The 22,989-nt window shown below is 58.4% G+C and overlaps 1 protein-coding gene across 3 annotated transcripts in view; it reads right to left on the reverse strand.

The window, feature by feature from the left end:
• The window catches only part of CACNA1E (calcium voltage-gated channel subunit alpha1 E), a 148,172-nt gene that overhangs the window by 81,061 nt on the left and 44,122 nt on the right, over positions 1-22,989 (reverse strand). For all 3 annotated transcript variants that reach the window (XM_063344829.1, XM_063344828.1, XM_063344827.1), the window contains exons 3-6: positions 20,891-21,157; positions 12,126-12,231; positions 11,541-11,680; positions 586-689 (exon numbers count right to left, since the gene is read on the reverse strand). In XM_063344829.1, the coding sequence (XP_063200899.1) occupies positions 586-689; positions 11,541-11,680; positions 12,126-12,231; positions 20,891-21,157 (617 nt within the window). The remainder of the gene's footprint in view (positions 1-585; positions 690-11,540; positions 11,681-12,125; positions 12,232-20,890; positions 21,158-22,989) is intronic.

Genomic DNA, 22,989 nt, shown 5'->3' on the forward strand with positions numbered 1-22,989 from the left:
CTGGTCCTCCCTCTGGTGTCCTCTCTGTCCTTGTGCCACCTGGACTTGGTGGGACATGGCCTGTACAGCTCTGTCCCATCAGCACGGATCCAGCGCACCACCCAGCCAGTGCTCAGGACAGGAGGGATGGGAGGACCGGTGCCGGCAGCAGCCTAGTTTCTTTATTTATCCCCGTGCCGGCAGATGAAATCTTGAAAAAAAAAAAAAAAAAAAAAAAAACTCCCCTGAATAAACCTCAGTCCTGAAAGGATCCACCCACCGCCTTCTGGCCAGGGAAGCAGAGCCGCTGGTGGGCCCCGCGAGCCGCCGAGCTCAGGCTTGTACCAGCACAGTGCAGGCTGGGCGGGAGGAAATGCCACCCGGGGACACCAAACGCTGCCATCCTAGAGGCACCTCCCCTGCGGGCTATCCAAGGGCTGGCTGGGAAGACGGCATGTAAAATCCCCCCTCCATGAGGAGGTTTGTCTCCCTCTTCCCTGATTACACCCTACACCTCCAAAGCAGCACCCGGACTCCTCTCACTATGAAGGACACCAGGGACTGATAGGGACACACTGGGAGGAGGACCAGGAGCATCCAACTTACTGGGAATGCCTGAGACAAGCTTCAGAGGTCTGAGCACACGCACGGCCCGCAGAGTCCGCAGGTCCACGTGGGTGTTGAAGTGTGTCCCAGCGGTGGCAAGGATGCTGCGGGCAGAGAGGGAGAGAGCAGAGTTACTCCGGGCAAAGCCCTCGGCCACCCCAGTGCCAAGAGCCATGTTCTCATGCCAGGCTGGGGGAAACCACGTGGAAGACCATGGCAGGTACAGAGATTCAATGCGTCCCACAGCCCACATGCCAGTGAGCCCCGTTCCATGCTGGCACCAAAGCTCATGGGCCACTATGGTCAGACAAAGCCACCCAGGGGCCACCCAGCCCTGGCAGCCCCATGTCAATGCCCCCCACACACACCAGGATGGCTGGGGACAGCCCCATGCCACAGTGCTGGCCATCACCCACGCCGTGCAATCGCACTCTGGGGTCTCAACACCGCCAACACCGTGCTCATCGTGGCTGAGTGGGTTTAACCTCCCTTCCAGGCAGGTGGCACATGGACCAGAGATGGTGCCCCAGCGATGGGGGTCATTCCCCTGATGGTCACCCATGCTTCTCTGGCAGCACCTCCAGCCATCAGCTGCTCTGGCTTTTTCCACACATGGAGCTTCCTTAGAGTCCTACCTCTGGGATTGCTGTGAAGGAGCCGAGAACCTTGCATGCATTCAAAAATCTACAGTAATGAAAGTTTGATGACCTTGGAAGGCAACCGGCAGGCACGGGAAAGACTCCGGAGATTTTCTTTTAAAACACAAAGATTTTTTTCAAGCCCATCTCTGGAAAACAAACTGGGGCAGAAGGGAGCTGGCGCACACCAAGTCCAGTAGCGGAAATACTCGGGAGGATGGGGATGCTGCAGCTCGGGGATGCCGGCAGAGCTGTGGGAGCACAGACGGTGGTGCCGGAGCTCATGGCCTCCTCTCCCATCCCAGCTCGGTCCCCAGGTGCTGGGCGAGGAGGAGGAGGCAGGGGAACTGCAGCAGAGGAGCAGGGGATGGGAGAGGAGGGGATGGGGAGGAGAGCAGGAGAGAGGGAGGCAGCAACCCCAGGGTTGTTTGCAGCAATCCAAAAACCGAGGGAAATTGGGTCATTGTTCCACTAATTCATCTAATTACAGGCCAGAGCAGCTCTCTGGCGCGCTGAGCAATTAGCACTCTTTCTCTCCCCCTCTCCCCGAGGTACGGCAGGTACCAACCTGCCCCTCCAGAAAGGCGGCTGGGTTTCCTAGGATACCCCGGCAGCAGAAATGCTCTCACATCAGCAAACCAGGTTGTTTCAACTCCTTTTCCGAGCCTCCTCTTCCTCCCTGCCCCAGCGCAAGGGGTCAGCTGCAAAGCCTGGCCCCGGCAGCAGATGGGATGCGACGCCCCAGCATCACCCACAACCCCCCTCGTGTCAGGATGCTCATCCCCGATATATAGGTGGATCTTTTACCCTTGGTGGCACTTCCCCTTTCCCCCATCCCCCTTCGGCATGGTCCCCGTGCCCCAGCCCGTGTCCAACCCCCGCTACCCACAGGGCTGACGGGAGAGCAGAAAAGGGATTTAATTAAGTCAGGAGCACCCAGAGGCTGGGGAGAGCTGCAGTGTTAAATTGGTTGTAAGACCAAAATCAGTAAGTATGACAAAGCACGGCCACTCAGCAGCACGTGGGAGAGAGAAGAGCACGGGCACTTTCATCTCTTTCATGCCACCTGCCAGTGAGAGCAAATCCAGCGCTCCAAAGCAGAGGACATGCTGCACCCAATGCTGCTTTGGAGACCCCGAGACCCTCCTTCAGCTTTCGCTCCTCACGTCCCGACACCTGGTGTCCAACCAGCCTCCCAAAGGGACAGGGGAAAGGCACATGCAGCCCCTCCACTGACTCCGGCCAGGGCTGAGCATCTCCAGGAGACCAGGGATGCTCCTGGGCTGGATGCGGGCTCCAGCCCTTGTGCCAAGGGTTCGCAGATGCAAGCCCAGCTGGAAGGATTCCGGCAGCAGAGCAGAATTGACAGCTCTCTCCCACCACCACAAAGCAGCATGAGCCGCAGTCCCATACAACCAGGTCGAGTGACGGAGGTGGAGCCGTCACCGCTCCCAGCCCCACCACACATCTCCTCCCCGGGGCAGGACCGTCACCGGCTGCCCGTTCCGGCGGAGGGGAGCAGAGCCGCCCTGGCTGCAAAGTCCTCCGCTAACCCAGATTTGTTTGAAGGGCTCGGGAGCCGTCGCGCCGAGCCTTCAGGCAAGGTTCAGGCGATTTCAGGGCACTACTTCCCAGCGCTCTAAATTAGCTGCTAAGAATGGGACTCCTCTGTGGCAAGGTGACATGCTCCTTGTCCTCGGCTGGGGGACAAGGGACATCACGAGCTCCCTTGGAAGGAGGTTTGGACAAGATCACCAGGGCAAGGGGGTCTCACTGGAGACACGTCTCCTGATCGACAACAAAAAGATGACCCAGAGCTACAAAATAGGTGCCTGCACGTCCTTTCGCAGACACAGCCGCGGCTCCCGGACAAAGGCGAATCCACAGGCTGCTGGAGCTGCTCCTGGGAAACCCACCCATCCCAGAGCACCGAGGCATCCCAGCGTCTCTGAGCAGGGTCTGAACAGCCCTGGACCACCTTTAGACCAACTGAAGTGGCTGGAAAAAGCCAAACAAGCTTCCAGGCATGCAAGGATGGCTTCCGTCTGCCTTTCCCAAGCCCTTCAGTGGCTCTAAATCACAGACGTCACCTCTCCCTGACAGCCAGCCTTCGCTAGTACGCACAGACGCCACCACCATGTTACTGCTACTAATAAATTCAACGCTCAAAACACACCCTCCTGCTTCGGACTTCAGCATCTCACCTGTTAATTGCTTATTAACCCTTTAAGCATGCCCTTTTTTTTTTTTTTTTTTTTTTAAAAAAAAAAAAGCAGAGAGCCACCCGTATCACCCAGCACGACCCATTTCTGATTTATTTATTGGCACACATTAGGGTTAGGGATTCTTAAATCCTTCAGGATGCATGGCGCAGAGGTGGGATTGGGGCTGTGACAGACCGTTGTGCTGACACAGGGCGGCAGCTCCGGTATCTGTAGAACAATTTAAACCCTTTTCGAACACTTACAATATCCACGTCTGATGTGCTAATAATTATTCTTTATTTTTAGGCAAGGACCCAAACTAAAATTACATCTCACCATCCAAGTTATTTGAAAAAGCTGCCAGATTGGGCTATAAAAATCCCAATGAGCTCATGCTTTTCATCATATGTACTGGAGAAAAAAAGAAGAAGGGGGGGGGAAGAAGTGAAGGCGTTTTTATAGGTCACCCAGGCAAAGGGGTTAGTTTTACTTCTTCACAGGAAAGGGGGAAGAGACTTCAGGTGGAGAAAAGAGCAGAGAGGAGCTATTGGAAGAATGCAAATGAGAGAGGAGGCAGGATGGGAAATATATGCTAATCCCCAAAGCATAATTGAATAGTGAGCAATCACCCACCGGCAGACAAAAACATGCTTTCGGGGGGGGGGGGGGGACGACAACGACCTCCGATGCTTTGGTGTTTGCAACCAGGATGATTATTTTATTTTCTTTCTTTACACGCCGCGGAGCGAAGGGCGAGCTCCCGCTGGGCTGCGCCGCACCTGCAGGCTGTGGGGCTGGTGGCTGTTGTTGGCGGAGCGATGCTCCAGCTCCCTCCCGGCAGCTGAGCAAAGCGCACGCCCTCGCCTCCAGCTGAAAACCTGCATCTATGGATTTCTTTTCCAGATGAGGAAGGGGGCCAAAAGTTAAAAAAAAAAAAAAAAAAAAAAGAGGAGAATAATCCCATTTGAAAATGACTGCTGTTTGGGACTTCGCAGAATACAGTGTGAGCGACGCTCGACGACCCTGCCCGCACAAAAGCCCTTTTTACTACCACAGAGCCAGCGCCAAATTCAGGCACCGTCACACGCTACGGCACCCAGCGTGCCTCCGCTGCCCGTGCCAGGGGCCGGGCATCGCACCCGCTCCCGTCCCCATCATCCTGTCGGGAGGCGGCACCAACAACCCTGAAAAGCCTCAGCCCTTGGGGACGGCGCACACAGCGCGGGGCACGCTGCAAAGGGCTTCGCCCCCGAGGACCCCAAGCAAATGCTGAACACCCGAACGGTCACCCCCAATTCATCCCCCACCCCCCCCACCCCAAACTGAGCATCCCTCGACCGTTTCCGTCGGGAACCGCTGCAGAGGCGCATGCAGACAAGCCGTCCTAGCAAAGGGCAGCTCCAGAGTTTGCTGGGTGGAGGGAGCGATCGGCTGAGACAGACTAATCTCAGCTCAAAATCTGGGGCAGGGAGGGTGCTGGCTGGCTGGCTGACGCGCAAATTAATATTTATAATTAAGTGGAAAGGCCCCTGAAGGCTTGCACTGCCACCTGACTCTACGAGGGAGACTACTTCATAATTAATACACTGGTCAAACGGCTCACGGAAAGTAAGTTACCTGATGAATTTACCCCGTTCTTGCCCTTTTCTGCTGGGGAATCAACCCCTCCTCTCTCTGCAGACAGCATCACGAGTAGCGGGATGGACTCTAGGCTCTTGGGTCCAAACCCCGCTCCAGGCAGGGCCAGAGGGATGGGGTTGCCCACCCCGAGGATGCCCCACAGCAGAGTGCAGTGGTCCTGCCTTGGCCATGTCAAGGGACCAGGTCCGAGTCCTGCCCTTGGCACAGTTCAGAGCAACCTTAAAGCCTCCATCCTCTTCACTTTCTCTTTCTAGGTTTTGGGGCCGTGACACAAGCGGATTTGCACTGCTGCAAAGCTGCTGGTCCCGTCTTTCCAGGCGGCTTTGAGAGCCCTGAACTGGGCACCAATGACTCCCTGCAAGGTGTGAGGAGGGTGAGCAGAAAATCTGCCATCACCAGCCTTCGACACGGGATGGGGGGAGGACACAAAATGATCTCCCAAGGCCACCTCTTCCTGGAGAAGCCCCCAGGATTTGGTGCATGAGGGAGCATCCCCTCCTGCTCCGCACCCTGTGAGCTGGACAAACCCTGCGCCTCCCTCCTGCCTCCGGCGCCTCTCGGCGGATGCAGGATTTAGCAGGGCGAGGAGATGCTGGTGAAACCGTTTGGGAAACGGGACCTGGTGGAAACCTAAAGTTGCTGACAGGAGGCTGGAGAGCCGGCCCCGCAAAGAGAAATACAGCACAGGCGACCCTGTACCACCGCAAGACCTGCTTGAACTCATGCCAAAAGGAGAGGTCCGAGGCCCCAGGGGATATTTACCCAAGCCTGGGTGATACCACCTCCCCACATGAGGATGTGGTGGAAAATAATCCCTTTCCCCTTCCCTCAAGCCAGGCTTTTACCCCGCAACCCCCCCTCCCGGAGCCAAGTCCGCAGCAGCGCAAAGAAATGGCAGGTGGGGGCTTTGCATCTTGGCCCAAGGCTTTACCCCCAGGAGGACGAGGGCTTCTCCCCAACCCTGGGAGCTCCGCAGGGAGCCTCCGGGGACCGCAAGGGGCAGAGGGGTGCCTGGGGAGGGGAGGCGATGCCGATGCCCACCCCCTCCCCGGGCCCGGCAGCCGTGTGGGAGGGACTGACTCACTCCGCAGCGTGGCGGCTGCGGGAAAACCAGCTGCCCGGGAAGAGGAACCGAGAAGGTGAAGCGTGTGAGCAGGCCCAGGGCCGGATCCTTGCGCCCAGGGAAGGCGGGATGGCTGTCTCCCCCAAAGCCAGAGCCCTGGGTCTGCCTTCTCAGGGGTCACCCAGTGTCCTCGCCACCACCTGTCTCCCCAGCAGCGCAAAGCCTTTTCCCTCACCCATCCCATCCCATCCCCTCGCCGGGCCAGTGAAACGGTGCTGCCCTTTGTACAAGGTGCCGATGGCAGGCACGTCCCGCCGCCGTGGCATATGGCACATGAATCATTCACAAAGCTGGGGAATTAATTATTCATCCAAACGAAAGACCAAACACTTTACTAATTGTCCTGGAAGGAAAGAGCTGGGAAGGGGGTGGGAGATGGGGCAGACATCAGGTCGGAGACCGGCACCGTTCATGAAAAGAAAGGAAGAGGAAAAAAAAAAAAAGTCTTGTCTGGTGTGATCAAAGCATTGCTCCGCTTTTGGACTCGGGGCTGTCCCTTTACTGGTTTGCCCTATAGGACAACACTCCTTGCAATGGTACAGGCTCCGGAAGAATAACCCTGTTGGGATGCTGCACTCGTGCTCCAATTTAACCCTTGTATCCACTCCCCAAAACTTCCTTGCCTGGAGGTGCACTATACTCCCTCGGTTGGGAAAACGCAGGTGTCGGAGCCGGGGCGAGAGCCTGTTCCCAGCCCGGGTGTGCACACACACACATGTGTGCTCTTGCACGTGCATCAGGTGCCAGGCACGCTGCTGGCCGCCGGCAACCCCAAAACCACAAGGAGGTGGAGCATATGAATATTCCTGCACAGACCCATTCAAGGTCGTCCCCCCCTTCTTCCATCTCCAGCCCTCTAAGACCAAAAAGACCACCTAAGACACACAGAACTTGGGTTGTGTGAGGTGCGCTAAACACCAGAGGGCAAAGCATCCTCATGTCTGCCATGGGGGATCCCAAGGGAATTGCAAAAAGGGCACCGGGCACATTCCAGGACAGTCATCCCCGAAGGCAGGCAGCACCTCAATGGGCAACAACCTGCCCTTCCTCGTCCCCACGCTCCTGTTGCGACCCCGCAGCAAAGAGGAAAGCAGCCTCCCGGGAACCGCGCTCTCCTGCTTCACCCCAGCCACAGCCGAAAAATCAGGGCAGGAGCGTGCGCAGGATTCCACCGGCGGGTCAGAGGGACAGGCTCGCGGCTGCCGCTGGCCTTTGCAGGGAGAGGACTTGGGTTTTCAGGCCAGCCGTCTGGGTTTGGAGTGCCAAGGCTGTCCTCCGTCGGCACGGGCCGGTGTCCCACCGGTTGGCTCCGGGTTTTGCTAAAGGCACGGCAGTCACCTCCGGCGATCCTCAATTCCTGCCTTCCCTTGGCCACGCTCCACCCCACAAAATCCCTTAATGATAAACCGCAGAGCCCAAGGGCTTCACAGAAGGCATCCAGGTGTAGCGGCTGTTATTAAAACCTCCGAAAAACCCTGACGCCAGCTCTTCCTTTTAGTGACCCCAGTGTATTTACCCTGGTTTTACAGCGGCTGCTTCCCCGGCTCCTGAGCAGCACAACTTCACAAGGGCCTTTTGATTTCCATTTCGATTTTCTTTTTTTTTCCCCCCTCCCCCCGTCGTTAGAAGTGTTTCCCCACCCCTTCACCTCTCAACATAACGTGTTATTGTATTACCACTGCAACTGCTATAAAAAAAAAGCCAGCGCGGTGCTATGATGCTCAGGCTTTGGAGTGTGTGAAGCACACACCCACCTGGATATTTTCAGAGGGAGCTTAACCCTTCTTTTTCCATGAGCTCCTTCAAATACAAGGACGAGGTGGGCTGGTGTAGGATCGTCGTTCTCTTTTCATTGCGCTAACAGCACCCCGGGGAGCACAGAGCTGATGCTCCAGTCGCTGGTCCTTCAGGCCCTTCAAGGTCCTTCAACCTCTCCCTCTTGGGACCACCAATTAAGAGGTCACCAAGGTCCCGCTGCCCCTCCTGACCATTTCTGAGCATTTCTTTCCCCTTTTTGGTCCAGGACTTGCAGCATCGAGCGGGCCACGAGTCCAGCTTCGGTGCCCAGCCGGCTCTGGTTCATGCATGGGCAAGGCGAGCATCCCCAAGCCCCAGGGGAAACACAGACGTTCCCCTCCCTGGCTCTGCCTCGGAACGAATGAAGGTATTTTATGCACGTTTTCCACGAAAAATATTTTTAGCTGGGGGAGAACAGGCTGGTTTTTTCAGGCAGCAACGATGATTTGGAAACCACAGGTTATAAACAGAGCAGGTTTACAAATGTGACTATTAGTTCCCCGGTGGAAGCTTTAGCATCAGGGAGTTTTACGTGGGAGTTGATTTCCACCGAGATGAAAAAAAAAAAAATAAAATCGGGATTTATTGACATAAGAAGCAAACACCAGTTGAAGCCAAGTCAGTGCCATCCATTCCTGCACAGGGTCCCAGGAGACCGCTCACGGTAGCAGCCCCTCGTTAGGCTAATTTACGCCGGGGAAAGCATGCCCAGGAAATCCCACGGCTCACGGAAACCCCAACGCCATGATGCCACCTCTCCCATCGGACACATGGCAAAAAATAAGCCCAGAAAGGAAGAGTAATACCCTGTGTCAACCTTGGAGGGACAAGGGCCAGCAAGTGGGATGCCTGGTCCCTCTAGGGCCATCAGGGATGGATCCTGGGGTGGGTTCTGTTCCCATGGATATCCTCTCTGGTCCATCCTCATGGGATGCATCAGCATCCCAAAGCGGTCAGCACATCCCACGGCGAGCGTTACCCTACGCCTCTGACACTCACAACATCCCCTCCACCAGAGCCACCGCCTCTTGCTAAGTCGTGACGAGATCCCAATGACCATTAATCCTCCTGAGCTCAACAGCCTCCATCCAGACACTCACGTATTAATCATGCGTGGCGTTTTAGTTCACAAAGATCATCCTGAACCTGCCGGTCACCCGCACGCATCCCCTGCGCAGACTTCACCACCCGCCTTACGCAACCGACGCAGCACGAACCGCCAAGCGCAAACCCTCTCCCGCAAGCTGTTTGCAAGTCATTTGCCAGCCGAGGATTATTTGCTGAAGAGATTTGCCAATAATTCAGCGGATCAAACGGGCAAGAGTTTCTCACAAGGGAGGCACAACTGTGGCGCTGGAGAACAGCAGCTTTGTCGGCACCGCGCTGTAAAAGCAAGGGCTGAAGAGCACAGAGGAGCCGATGATGTGGTCCAGCCTTTCCCCCAGTGACTCCATCATCCCCAAAACTGGTTTTCAGGCTGAAAAACTGCAGGTTGCCTCCTCCACCCGTCATACAACAGAATTCACCCCAAAAGGCCGGTGAGTCCATGCCAGGAGGTGCTGGGACGGCTGGGGCAAAGCTGGTGGGTACCCAGGCATTTCTCGGAGAGGGATTCATCCTGCCGGAGCAAACGTCGGCGTGCGAGGGGGGCGATGGTGGTGAAGCGGACCCTGGAGGGCTATGCCCCGTAACCGGCAGTGTCAGGGGGACCCGAGCACCTCCCGGCAGGGTGGCCGGCGTGGCGCTAGCAGCCCGGCACGGACAATTGATTCCCTGGCACAGGGCCCGGCGGCGGCACTGAAAGGAGCTGGCGAGGCTTTCGTGAGTGAGTAATTGCCGAGCGCTGACTCAGCACCGGCTCGGTTACAGTCAGCTCGCCCAGAGCCGTGGGGAGGGCAGGGAGAGGTCCGCGGCGAATTCCCCCCCTCCCAGCCCAGTGCTTCCCCCCTTGGCCCCGGCCCCAAAGGATGCCCGGGCCAGGAGACGGACGATGGGCATTTCCCAACCACCCGCCCTCTTTCTGCGCGCTCAGCCCAGCACCGCAGCTGCACGGTGAGGCCGAGACATCCCCTCTTGTTGCGACCAGGGGTGACATACGTGTCCCACGCTGTCCCCGGAGATGTGACTACATTTGCCCAGCCCCGGAGCTGTGCCTGGCTGCTCTCCCCGCAGCAGCGAGCCCATCAGGTCACAAAGCCCTCCCCTGAGAGTCGCTTTGCGGATGCGGAAGAGGCAGCGGCATCCTGTGCGATGGCCGCACCGCCCGCAGGCAGCCTGTTTGATGCCCACTGAGAAGCATCACCCCACCACCAGCACATCGAGACACCCTCCCCAGCGAGGCCATCCCCGACCACATGGGACCAAGGGGGTCAAAACGTTCCCGGTCATGTTCTCCTCAAGTCTTCACTCAAGCATAGTCCCAACCTGCACCTCTCCACCACGGACAAGCAGCACCCGTCACCACGTCCCTGGCAGCACCAGGCTCAGCATCCCCTTTCCTCCTCCGAACACCCCAATGGGTGTCATGTCCCACGTGGTACCACTACCCTGCAAGCCAAGAGACAGGACTATGCAGCAAGCAATTCAGGAGAGACTCCAGGTATCTTGCCTGGCTCCCGTGCCTCAGTTTCCCAGCCAGACCTGCAGCTGCTCTGCACCCAGCAGAGCTCGCTAAGTGCTTAGAGATCCACAGACACCATCTGTTTGTACGCATCAAACCAGGTACTCTGAGCGTGGCGTTTCCTTCAGCATGCAAAAAACATTGACCGTGATCCAGGCACCTTTCCTCGGGACCCCTTGGTGGCTGCAGGCACCCACCTGCCCTCCACACAGCGAGGGGCTGGGGCAGTCACCCTAAGAAGCTTCTGCTCAAGCTGACTGCCACCGTTGGCTAGCACAAGCCCAGATATCCCTGTTCATTTCTATGTCACCAGCACAGCCCATCACACCACAAGCAGGACGCAAATCTGGGCCACGTCCCCAGCAGGTGACACCACCAGTGACAGAACCAGCACCCGTGAAGCTCTGTGCACTATCACCCCCAGCACTGCTGCTGCAAACTGGGATGCTGAGTGAGCACCACCTGGGAAAATAGCCCCACGTGGATCTCGTTCCCAAACCCCCAGCAACGGGCCAAGGCTGGAAAGTGCTTGGGAAGGCAAGAGAAGAGATTTTCCCCCTCTCCACAAAGGGTTTGACCAAAACCTCTCCCAGACCACGTCCAGTTGCTTAGCTTATCAGAGCGTGCTCATCCTCACCTCACCCCATGCCCAAACGGGTGACAGGTGTCAGGCCACCAGCTGAGGAAAGCTTGACATGATTCCCTGAGAGCCAGCCCTCCTCGCCCGACGGGGAACCTTGCCCCACCATCAGCAGCCCACAGCAAAGCCAACACAGGAGCCTCCAGTACTGGGAACCATCCTCCCCTCCCTCGGGATGAAGAAACACCACCGACAACAGCAAACCCACGTCCTGGAGCTTATGTCCCCAGTGGGACGAGTCCCCATGCCCAGCTGCCCAACCCCACCAACGGCCCCACGCCGCCTGACTCACCCACTAAGGACCACGATGAAGTCCATGACGTTCCAGCCATTGCGCAGGTACGAACCCTTGTGGAAAACGAATCCCAGAGCCACGATCTTAATCCCAGCCTCGAAGCAGAAAATCCCGATGAAGTAGGGCTCCGTCTTCTCCTGCCAGAGGGGAATCAGTGACACAGTCAGAGGGGGAGGATGGAGATGGAGCAAACACAGCACCAGCCATTTCACTTTGACCCAACTGACATCCCATCCCACCTTCCCCAGCCCCATCCTCCCCTTTGGGAGCTTTCCTCGCCCTTCCTCAGACAGCATTAACCTTGGAAACAAAAAGTGGGGGCTACAACCCACTCAAGTTGCCCAGTCCCCCTTCTCTACCCCACTTTTTAAGGGACTTAAACCTTCCTTAGCCCTTTCCATGGAGGAGGAGTATGTGACAGCAGCCCCAGGAAGGCTGGAGGGGCTGGTCCCAGAGGAAACCTCTTAGCCTACCACCCTGAAACCAGCAGAAATTGGCTGGTAGGATGGGGTGGCTCCCCTCAGCTGGTCACCCACCAGAACCCCTGACCGGGTTGGCGAGGGATGGACGCGGGGTACTTACTAATCTCCGTGACATGGGCGTCTTGTCGTCCTCGGGGAGGTGCTGCTCAAGGGCCAGCACGATGCAGTTGGCAATGATGGTCGCCAGGATCATGTACTCGAAGGGAGTGGAGAGGAGTTAAGGAGCAGAGAAGCAGCCGAAAATGTCCCCAACCTGCCAGCCCACCCCTGCCCATCTCGTTTCACCCGCTCGTTAGCCACCACCACTGCTTTCCCTACAGGAAAACGCACACACAGAGCCCAGATTTCACCTCCCGCTGCCCCCCAGGCAGGAGGGTGAAGCCCAGCTGGGACTGTTTGGAAACGAGAGAAGTGATGAGAACTGTGAGCCCTCAGGACCTTCCTCCCTAGAGACCTGCTGAGCACCATCACCTCCTTCCCAAGGCAATGGGACATTTAACCAACGGCCGTTGCTGGGCTGTGAACTCTCTTGGGAGTGAGACGCTGCTTGTGGTGGAAGCCCAGAAGACAGGCACAAGCATGAAGGTGGACAACCAGACTCTGACCAGGTTGGGCTTCATCTAGAAAAGTGCTTGGCGTGATCCCTGGCAGTGTCAGGGAGCGTGTCCCTGGCATGGCAAGCTGGTAGCCGGGGCTGGCATGTCCCTGTAACGCGGTGGCCCTGCTGCTTGCCTTCTCTTTTCCATCACAAAGCAGCAGGAGATGGGGCTTGGAATTGAGGGTGTCACAGGCTATCGGCGGCCCCGGTCCTAGAGCATCCCTGACAGGTCCTGGGGTTCCGACCTGGATCAGCCCACCCTGTGCCCTGCGTTGGCAAGGCGGACGTGCCCTGGGAACCGAGGGTCCCTTGCCAAGCACCCCGCGGGTGGCAGGGTGACCCCAGACAGCGCTGGGAGCCGCAGAGCACCAGGCTGAGTGTTTGCAGCTCAAGACACCGATGGCGCCTGGGTCTGAGCTCCAGTTCAGGCAGGGCTGAAACTCCCCACGGAGCCATCCCAGCTCAGCCACGCTTCGGTGAGACCCTGAGGGGTGGCGACTCCTTATCAGCAGGATTTGGTTGGACCCTTACGAGCATCCTAAACCCTACAGCCATGTCTAGGGCCTTACACACCCCTCTCCGGGAGCAGCCCCCCCACCAGGACAAGTGGCAGGAGACGCTGGCACCTGAGGACCCGAGTGAGTGGGGAGGGGAGGCGGAGGAAAGGGCGGTCAGACACCCCGGGAAAGGCACTCCAGACTCAGCTCCCTCCTGCCTTTGGATTCACAGAGTCCGCCGGGAGCGAGGTGAGGGCGCAGAGCTCCCTCCTCCTGTCTGGCCCACGGCCAAGCCCTGAAAACAAAGCACTTCCAAGCGACAGGACGGCCATATCTTTCCGACTTCCTGTCCATCTTTACCACCTCATTGCAATAAAAGCCCTCTTTGTCCTCAATAACAAAATGAGGTGAGATTCATCAGCAGGTGGCACGCCCTTTCTCCGCTCCCTCCGTGTCAAAAACCCACAGCTCCATTACTGTCACCACTGGGGTCAGCGGGCACCCTGGGAAGGGACTGCCACCTTCCCAAGGCTCATGTCTATGGAAAGGGGGGGTGATCCCACCTGGCATGGATTTGCCCATAAAGAAATCATCCAAGCCGGCACAGGGACCAGGACCCCGGCTGAGCCCTTCCCTACCACACTGGGCTTCTCCAGACCTGGCGGCTTCAGCTTCACACCGCTCAGGCCAGGAGGTGCCAAATGCCGGTGCCATCAGCCCCGGGAAAAGGGATGATTTTCTCTTTCGCAACTTCAGCTTTTGGCTGACAAAGCCACTGGCTACAGAGAGATGCCTTAAACCAGTGGCCCTGAGCCCATGGGCAAGAGAAGACATATCCAGGGCTGGCCATGACCATGGTTAACTGGAAACCATGAATTAACGCTGGCGGCAGCCACCCTGTGCATGCTGCAGCGTGCGGCAAGGTGGGAACAGGGCCGGACATCGGATCAGGTCCCCGGCAAGTCGACCAGGAGGGGATGCCAAGGAGAGCCTTCAGGAACCGGGATGGATTCAGCCCAGTAGGGAGAAGAGCCAGGGAAGATTAAGCCAAGGCATTTAAAAGGCCACTCAGTGAAATTAATGGTTGCTAAGTTAAAGGCAAACCAAGAGAGACCGCCACGGAGCTCACTGCTGCGGGCTCAGACCTTGATGCCAGCCGGGCACAAATTGTGAGCAGCTCCCCGTGCTCGGGGGGATGCCAGACCCCAAAAGTTTTCATCTGAGGCTTCACACAAGTGAGGATTTGATTGCACGGCTCCTGCAAAAGCCACGTACTTTCTCTGCTTCCCACCTCTGCCCACACACTTCAGCTAATACACAGACTGCGGCGCTTGGCCCCGAGCCACCGGCCTATTTGGGGTCTTTTGTCTCATTTTCCTGAAAGTCTGGGAGCAATTAGCACAGGCTTAAAAGAAAACAGTGCGTTAGCAGGGCGGCGCAGCCAGGTCCCCAGGCGCTAGGCACATTTGCCTAGATGAGAAGTGTGGGAACGGCGCGGTGAGTCCGTCTGTCCGCCCTGGCAGGGTTTAGCACTGCCTCCTCCCCGCTGCGGCCTCTCGTCCCCCAGGGGAAACACCCAGGTAGGAAAATTCACAAATTTTCCAAAGCCAGCAGTGTGGGAGCCCTGCCCGGCAGTGGCTGGTGGGGGACAGGACCCCTTCTAATGGCTCAGCTCGCCCCTACATCTCCTTGCTGGCTCCAACATCTGGCTCGACAGCATAAGGACGGTGCACATCTGTCACAGCCCCAGCATGGGACCGCGTCCCTGCTCCGCCTCCAGGGAGCATGTGGCACGTGGATCAGCAAGTATTAAGTCTAAGGGAAACAGGGCAATCGCTGCCCTAAGCGGTGACCTAAGCGCGAGGTGATTCTCCGAACCCCACTGGCCCAGTTTTCTTAGGACCCGATCCCGGGCTATCGCATCTGGAGCTGGGTGAGAGCTACAAGCCCCCGTAGCCTCCAGCTGTGCCAGGTTTTGAGAGGCCCAGGGTAAGAAAACCCGCCCCAAGGGACAACGGGAACATCTGGCTGAACCGGGGGAAATTTTATCCACGCGTTTGACTTCTGCCAAGCAAGCATCCTCCCAGCTCAGGGTTGGAGCCCACTGGACAATGCTCTATTACTCCTTTGTTTCCTCTCTCATTAGATGTCTAATTACACAACCTTCCAGCCACCCAAAATACAGAGTAGCACTTGCCTCCCTCCAAGCCCGGTAATGAAAGCCCATCTGCCTCCAGCCTTCTCCTCCTCCTTCGTCTGGCTTCTCCTGGAGGATCATTAGGGAGCTGATAAAAATAGGTTTTCTTATTGATTTATCTCCTTTACCCAATGCTCTCTCCCCTGCACCGTTGACTTGTTTCCTTAGCAACTCGTCCGATCCCAGAGCACACCACACCTGCAGCTCCATGCTTCCCTCCCGGTGCATTTCAGGTGGGAAAGGTGCCCCCCAGGCCACGGAGACACCCCCCACCAGACCCATGCCCCATCCCACCCAGAGCAGGCACTGCAGGCTAACGCCATGCCTGGAGCTGGAGCTCCTTGGCAGGTCTGGCAGAAGCTGGCAGGGAGCACCAGGGAGATGTCCAGCCACCGGTGGATCCTTGCTTCCAGCTGTGACTCCCCTCTTCACCTCGCTCCCTCCACAGCTGGAAGCCAAAACCAGCCCACCCAGAACACCTATATCGCTAATGCAGGGAGCGTGCCCAGCTCTAAGCCCTGAAGACGGATTTATGGTGCTGATGGCACATTGATGCAACCTCCCTGAGAGGCTGGGTGCAAAACAAATCCCTCCCTGGCGATGCGGGCTGGGAGCTGTGGAAAGCCCACCTCCATCTCTCCACTTCTGTGACAGTGCCTCCTCCCTGCTGCTGGGCAGGCAGATGCAGAAGGAGCAGAAGAGCCAGAGGAGTGAGGCCACGTGGGCATCTCCAAAAGGGCTCTGGAGGAAGCCTGCCTCAGAGGGGAAGCCTACCTCAGAGAACCATTGAGAAGACCAGGAACGATTTACCCCTCACCCTGCCTGCATCACCCAGCCCAGCCCCAACATCTAGAAACTTAAGTCTCCATTTCCCACCATTCCGCCGGCTTCCCCCAGGACCTGCTGCACGGAGGGGCTTTCCCTGCACGCCAGGCGGCAATGAGACGGAGCTTCAGTTCCAACATCCATGGACTTTATCTTGCTGGTTCCAACTCCGCCACTGCTGCCTGCCCTCACACAGACCTTCCCACACTCCATCCACCCAAGGCACGACAGGAACAAAGACCCACCTTTTCAACATCCCATTCCCTAGGAGGCCCCAACCCTCCTCCTCCCCAGCAGGAAAGCCTCCTCTCCAAGGCTGTTTTCCAAAAGAAACCCAAAATGCCAAATGGAACACAGTCCTACTTCAACTCCAGGGTTCCCCATCCCTACAGCACCTCCCTGGCTTGTCCCCAAGGACACGGAGGGGGATCTTCCCCCAGCGCATAAGGCTATCAAACAGCTGCAGAGCTGTGGCCCCTCAGAGCTGTCCCCATCCCTGGGTTCCACCACCCAGCGCTCCAGGCCCATCCACGCTTTGCTGGGGTTGACAGAAAATGATCTCCAGGAGGACAAGGTGCCAACAGATCCCCAAATGCCATGGCTTTGGAGGCGAGCCAGCTCCCGCGTGCCCGTTACGCCAAGCGAAAGGGGCTCAGGAGGGCAAGCGTGGGCTCAGAGCTGTGCTCGCAGCTCCGTGCAGCTCACAAGGGAGCACGCGGGTGAGGTGCTCAGGCCACCGAAATCTCACTACGCAGGCATGCCTCGAGGGGGGACCCTCCGCTTGTTATCTGCGGCCACAGATATTGCTGCTCCTGGCTCCAAAAAGTGGGCAGTCTGGTCTCTGTCAGGGGCTAAAGCAAAAGCAGTATCAGCCAGGAGCCGGTGGGGGCAGAGCCTGCCCACGTCACTGCCATCCCGTAGGGTTGTGGGGTGCCCACCTGCCACGTGCCAACAGCTCCTTGGAGAAGCGTCTCCTTCTCCCCCACCTCACCCTGCGCTTAAAAAACTGGAAATCGAATCTCTCTCCTTTTTTTTTTTTTTTTTAAAAAAAAAAAAAAACAACAAAAAAGAACCACATCATGTGATTTTTCCTGCCTTAACATCAGTTTTTTAACTTTGGTTGCCACAGCAACAGGATGCAACTTGGAGTCACCATGACAACAGCTGCCTCTGTTTAAATTCACCATCTGACAGGCAGCCTCGCTCTCTCCGGCTGTCAAAAAAGATGGACCTGCCATTACACCTACTTGCCCCTCCCAAAAAAAACCAAAACAAAAAAAAAAAAAAAAAAACCAAAAAAAAACAAAACACATTTTAAAAATCTGATGAATGAAAGGTACAGAAAACAGCCTTGAAGGAAAAGAAAAGGAAGAAAAAAATAAAATAAAAAGAGGTGTTCTTGGGTAGTGGCAAGGAGGGAGCTGCCCAAGGACGGCACGACATGGCGCAGCTCTTCCCGCGAGGAGGCAAGACCTGCTGAAATCTTGGCTGGCCAGAAGCGAAGGCGCAGAAAACACTTGCTCGGATGCGGCATAACGCTACCAGGGTCCCCAAGGGGCAGTGCCCACACAGCATCAGAGATGCCCGGGTTAAAGTGGGAGTCATCGCGTGGCAAAACGGTTCAGGCGCGCACCGGCGCGCATCCCATGGAGAAAAATCCCCATGTGTGTTGGACCAGGGACACGCACCGGGGCTTTGTGGACATCCCGGCTGCTCTTGGCCAGCCCAGGACCAGATCTGGTCCTCAAAAGGGCTGAGATAGGAGAAAGCCCTTGCTGTAGGGAACAGCAAGGTCCCCAGAAGACTGATGGACATCCCTGTCCCCTGCCAAATCAGGGGGACGGGTACAGTGGGCACTGTGCACCTACAGCCAGAGGCTGTCCTTGGGGACATAGCCAGAGCCACGCAGTGTCATCTGGCCTTTCTGGGGCGGGAGAGGGATCTTATCCAGGTCAAATGTGATTAAGCGGATGAAGAACCGAGCAGATATAGATGAGTTGCAGCCCATCTCATGTGCTAACTGAATTGCGGCTTTCCAGGCAGCCAAACAAATGAAATCAGGGCTAAAGGCCTGGTCATCAGCAGAAGGAGAACAGGCAGGACAAGGCTTTGTTTCTGAAGGAGAAGAGGAGTAGGTGTTCCTACAGCCAAACCGGCAGCTGCCTCACGTTTTGAGCAGGACCGGTAAAAAGAGCAGCTGCAGCAGAGGTAACGCACTGGGCTTTCCAGTGAGGAACTCAGCAAAGACCCGTCTCCCCACAAAGCTGCATCCCAATCCCAGTTGCTCGTGTTTCTCCTCCTTCCCCTCCATGCATCATCCCTATTTACACTGGGAAGCCAAACTGCAGAGGCTGCTGGTTATAATTATACAGTTACCCAGCAGATATACAGGCCTGAATCACCAGTTATTTTTAGCCCTATTACCTAGTCAACTGGAGCTGGATGAAGAAGAGCCTCCACTCCTCCCCGCGCTCCACCCCAGCCCCCTTGGCTTTCCTTCGTGCCATGCCTGCTCCGACCCGCAGCGCCAGGGACCAGCCCATCTCCCTCCCGAGGCCAGCAGCTCTCGCTGACTGTGGCCAAAATCCAACGCTTACCTCTCCAAACCACCCTCGCCCTTGCCCAGGAGCGATGCCACAGGCTCCGGGCCAGGCAGCTGAGATGCTCACGCGTTTTTCCCGGCCCTACCAAAAGGCACCGGCTGCACGTGCCAGGCTACAACTACAAGAATGGGAACAACTCGCCTGGCCAACACCGCCAAACTCATCACCAAAAAACCTTTTCCATATCCCCAATCCCTCAAGAGCTCAAGGAGAGCGGAGGAGCTCCGGGGTGGATGAGTTTCCTGGAAAGAGATGGCAGCTAGGCGGGATGCTCAGCTCCCGCACCTGGAGCATGCCCGTTCCCAGCACTCACATGGGGATACGTCACTTACTTCTGGAAAAAAAAAAAATAAAAAAAATGAAACGAACCCATCTCCCTCATGCATTGCAAATTCCAGGAAAGAATAACGCTGGGGAGTTTTTACCGCGCAGTGGTGAAGCTCTAGTTTCTAGGAGACAGCAGCTGCCTAGAGATGAGACATCACACGGCGCCGCACCAGCACGGGACCCCAGCCCACGCCGGGAACGCTGGGCCAGCAGCAGCGCACCAGCTCTCCTTCTTGCTTTAAACGAAAGGCAAAGGCGTGAGGGCCATCCCACACCACGCTGAAAAAGCACACGCATAATTTGGCATATTCTGGAAAAGCAGGCAGGCCAGCCTGGCCGCTGCCCTGCAGGGCTGTGAGCTGAGCTGCCACGTTCCCATCCTCGCCACCGCACCAATGCTCCCGCAGCCGCCCACCCAGCGGGCGCTGCCGGCAGAGGCGGATTTAGGGATGCCATGGGGAATATGGCCTCCTCGAGCTGTCCCTTCACCCCCAGGTCACCCCCCAACCCTGGGGGCTTTGCGGCTCCCCAGCTCCTGCCTGGCAGAGGTTCAACCTGACGTGTTGGAGCTGCAAGGGGACTATCTCCCCGATGACGCTCAGCGGGGCGGGTGAGTGACCTGTCCTGCATCCCTGTGCCTCGCTGGAGGGTTTCCCTGAGGTACCTGTTGCACCAGACCGAGGCATCGCCGCTTGGCACCTGGGCAGGCTCTCTGCGCCCGCCGGAGGAGCCGGCAAGTTAACCAACAAGTTGCAGGGAGAGAAAGCGGCAGCGGCAAGAGCTGCATGTAATCACCACTGCAGAAGACGGCACAGGGAGGGTCCCTAAAGCCAAAGCGTGGCCACGCTGAAGTTTTTAGGCTCAGGTCCTCGGTGGGGGCAAAGCCCAGGAAGGGTCTCGGGGGGCAGGGTGCCGAACCCAGGTTGATGGGGAGCTGCGTGCTGCGGTGCTGGGCACCGGCCAGGGCACCCGGGGGCACCCGCAGGGAGGGCGGAAGGGGAGAGAAGCGCACGGGGGTGTATAAAAGGATGGAGGAGCAGGGGAAAGGAGCCAGGGGGGTCTGCATCCCCCACCCAGCCCTAGGAGTGGGGTGCTCGGGATAAACCTCAGTCCCTGGGATAAACCTCGGTCCCCTGCGCCAGCCCCCCAGGGAGCCACAGGGCACAGCCAAGGTTTTCAGCATTTCCCCTCTGCCGCAAGGAGGGGGGCAACCGGTTCCCAGAGCCACAGTCGGAGGCTGGGGGGGCTGCAGGGCGAGGACGGCTGTGCCCCTGCCAGATGCGATTAGCAGCAACGGGGGCACGTGCAGGCAGGCGCAGAAGACAAAGCCACTGCTCAGCAGGGACCAGAGATTTGTGGGCTCCCCGGGGTCTATCCCCAGCAGGATGGGTAAACTCTGGGCAGGGTGAGGTGGCAAAACTCGTTGAGACATAGAGGAAAGGCCATGACCCCCCCACCCAGCCACACACACACACAGAGAACACCCTAAGGCATGCAGGGTTTAACCGGGATCAGAGTCCCCCTCCTGGCCAGCACAGGGGGCTTCCAAATCCAAGACTGAGGAGGGACCAGGGGGCTCCCCGCAGGGAGAAGGGGCTCAGCTCCCCACCAAGGGCACCAAGCAGAGCACAGGAGGGGAAGCAGCAACAGGGCGAGGAGAACATTCCCTGGGGATGGGGCACCCCTCTCCGCATGCCGAAGAAGAGCAGAAGGCAGGCGCTTACCTGCCGGCTAGTGCCACACGCACGTGTCCTGGGCAGCCACCAAGGCAAATCCAGGGAGCGAGGTGGGGGCTCGCAGGGGGCGCAGAAAGGATATGGCCAGTCGATGAGCTTCTTGGCATATTTCCTGACTATGTTCTCTTCCCCAAAGAGGAAGAGCGATCTGTTGACGGTGAAGCAGTTCTGCCGGACGGGGATAGGGTTGTACAGAGCCATAGTCCGGGCTCTCTGCGCTTTGGTTTGCTTGAAGGCTCCTGGGGTCCCTCCCGCAGGGGCAGGAGGTCCTTGCCGGCTCCTGTTCTGATCGGAGCCCCCATCTCCGGAGCCCAGCCTGCCGGCCACCGCCTCCCCAAAACGAGCCATCCTGGAAGAAAACACACAGGTGAGCCAAAGCAGCACCACCGAGGTGGATGGGGGGGGTGGGGGGGGAAGAGAAGAGGGAGGGGGTTGCGGGGCGCAGTCCCAACCACAGCCCCCTCCTCCTCTCCGGATGATGCTCAGCTCCGTCTCTCCTCCATCCCTCCGGGGGAGCGGGGACCCGCGCGGAGAAGGAGAGGCGGCAACGCGTGGCACCGGGCTCAGCGGCACGGCATGGTGGGCAGCTGGCTGCCTCCCATGTGTGTCCCCCCCGCCGCCAGCCACACGGGCAGCGGGGACGGCAGGGACCCGTCCTGCGTGCTCGGCGGAGGCCGCAGAGGCACCTTCTGCCACGAAGCAAGGGGTTAAACCCAGCCACATCCTTCCCACCGCTCTGCCTGCAAACCCAAACCAGCGCTTTTTAACCTCCTCCCTTTCCCAGCAAGGCGAGCCCGGGGACTGCCTGCCGGGCAGGGAAAAAGGCTGGGATCCAAGTCCTTCCATCCACCCCGGTCGCAAAGGAAGACGCAATTTGGTACAGCACCCAGCGCAGCGGAGGGGAGGCCAGGGGAACAGGTTGCAGCGTGGTCCAGCCTAGTTGGAGCCAAGTGTCCAACTCCCTCCTCCCGGCTCCATCTTCAGCAGCCCGCAGGAGCCCGGCCACCCATCCGCTGGCTCCCGGGGGCAGCGGGCAGGGATGGCGGGCAGAACCTCCGGGCAGGCACCGGCGGCGGCAGGGATGCTCGGCCCTTTGGCTGCCAGGGCAGGAGCTCTCAAAGGCGACGCCGGCTTCCCGCAGGAGCCGGGGCCACGAAATTAAAGGCTGCCGGCGCCTCTGCAGCTCGGGGACAGCTTGCTTTAATGAAGTCAGTGGCAACACAGGCGCACACAAGCGCGCACACACGCACGCACGCCCGGCTCGCTCCCTCGCTCCATCCAGTGCATTCTTTTGGCAAGCACGGGAGCTGCCGCAAAGGAAAGTCAGAGGCGAGGGGAGGGTCTGAAGGGAACAAAGGCAATGGGGGAGGCCCCCACCCTGCAAGAAGCCCCCACCCTGCAAGCTCCCCGCCTGCAAGAAGCTCCCCCCACACACACACGCACCCCCCAGCCCCGGCTGCCGAGGGCTTTCCAGCACATGGGTGTTCCTAGGTGAGTGGCTAAACTGGGGCGGGGGGTGAGGTAATAGGGGGCAAAGGGAGGGGGGGGGGGGGCGGCTCTGCCCATCTCATCCCGCACCGGGCATCTCCCCAGCCACATGCACCCAATCCCTGGGAAACTTCGGGGCTCCCGGTTCCCTGCCGGAGCCGCCCCGATGCCAGCGGCTGCCCGGGGAGAGCCCTGCTGCTCCCCCTCGCATACAGATGAGCCTCCTTAGCACACCCTCCACACCACCACCCCCTCCCCAACCCCCGCCTCGGTATTTTCTTTTTGACGTTATGTTGGCCAGAAGAAGCAGCAGCTCATCGGAGAGGTGTAAACAACCCTGGCTGGACGTGTCCCTGCAGCGGCTGCCACGGGGGAAGGGGGGGGGGGGGGGGGCGGAGGGGGGTGGCCCTGGGGCCAGTCTGGCATTGACCCCGCTCCCCCCAGCCGTCCCACGGGCAGAGGACCAGGGACCCGACCGTGGAGGCGAGGGCACAGCACCAACCATGCAAGTGCTGCGGGCACCCAGGGATGCTCGGGCTCCCCTGGGCTCTGGGTGAGGGTGCTGCCTGCCCACCCGCCTTTGGGGGAGCCCACCTGGCCCTCTTGCACACACAGGGGAGACGCAGCTCCTCAGGGGCATCCCCAATGTCCTCCCTACCCAACAGGCAGGGCACCAGCCTCACCGCTCAGCAC

The sequence above is a fragment of the Chroicocephalus ridibundus genome, chromosome 8, assembly GCF_963924245.1.
Source record: "Chroicocephalus ridibundus chromosome 8, bChrRid1.1, whole genome shotgun sequence".
Classification (NCBI taxonomy): domain Eukaryota; kingdom Metazoa; phylum Chordata; class Aves; order Charadriiformes; family Laridae; genus Chroicocephalus; species Chroicocephalus ridibundus.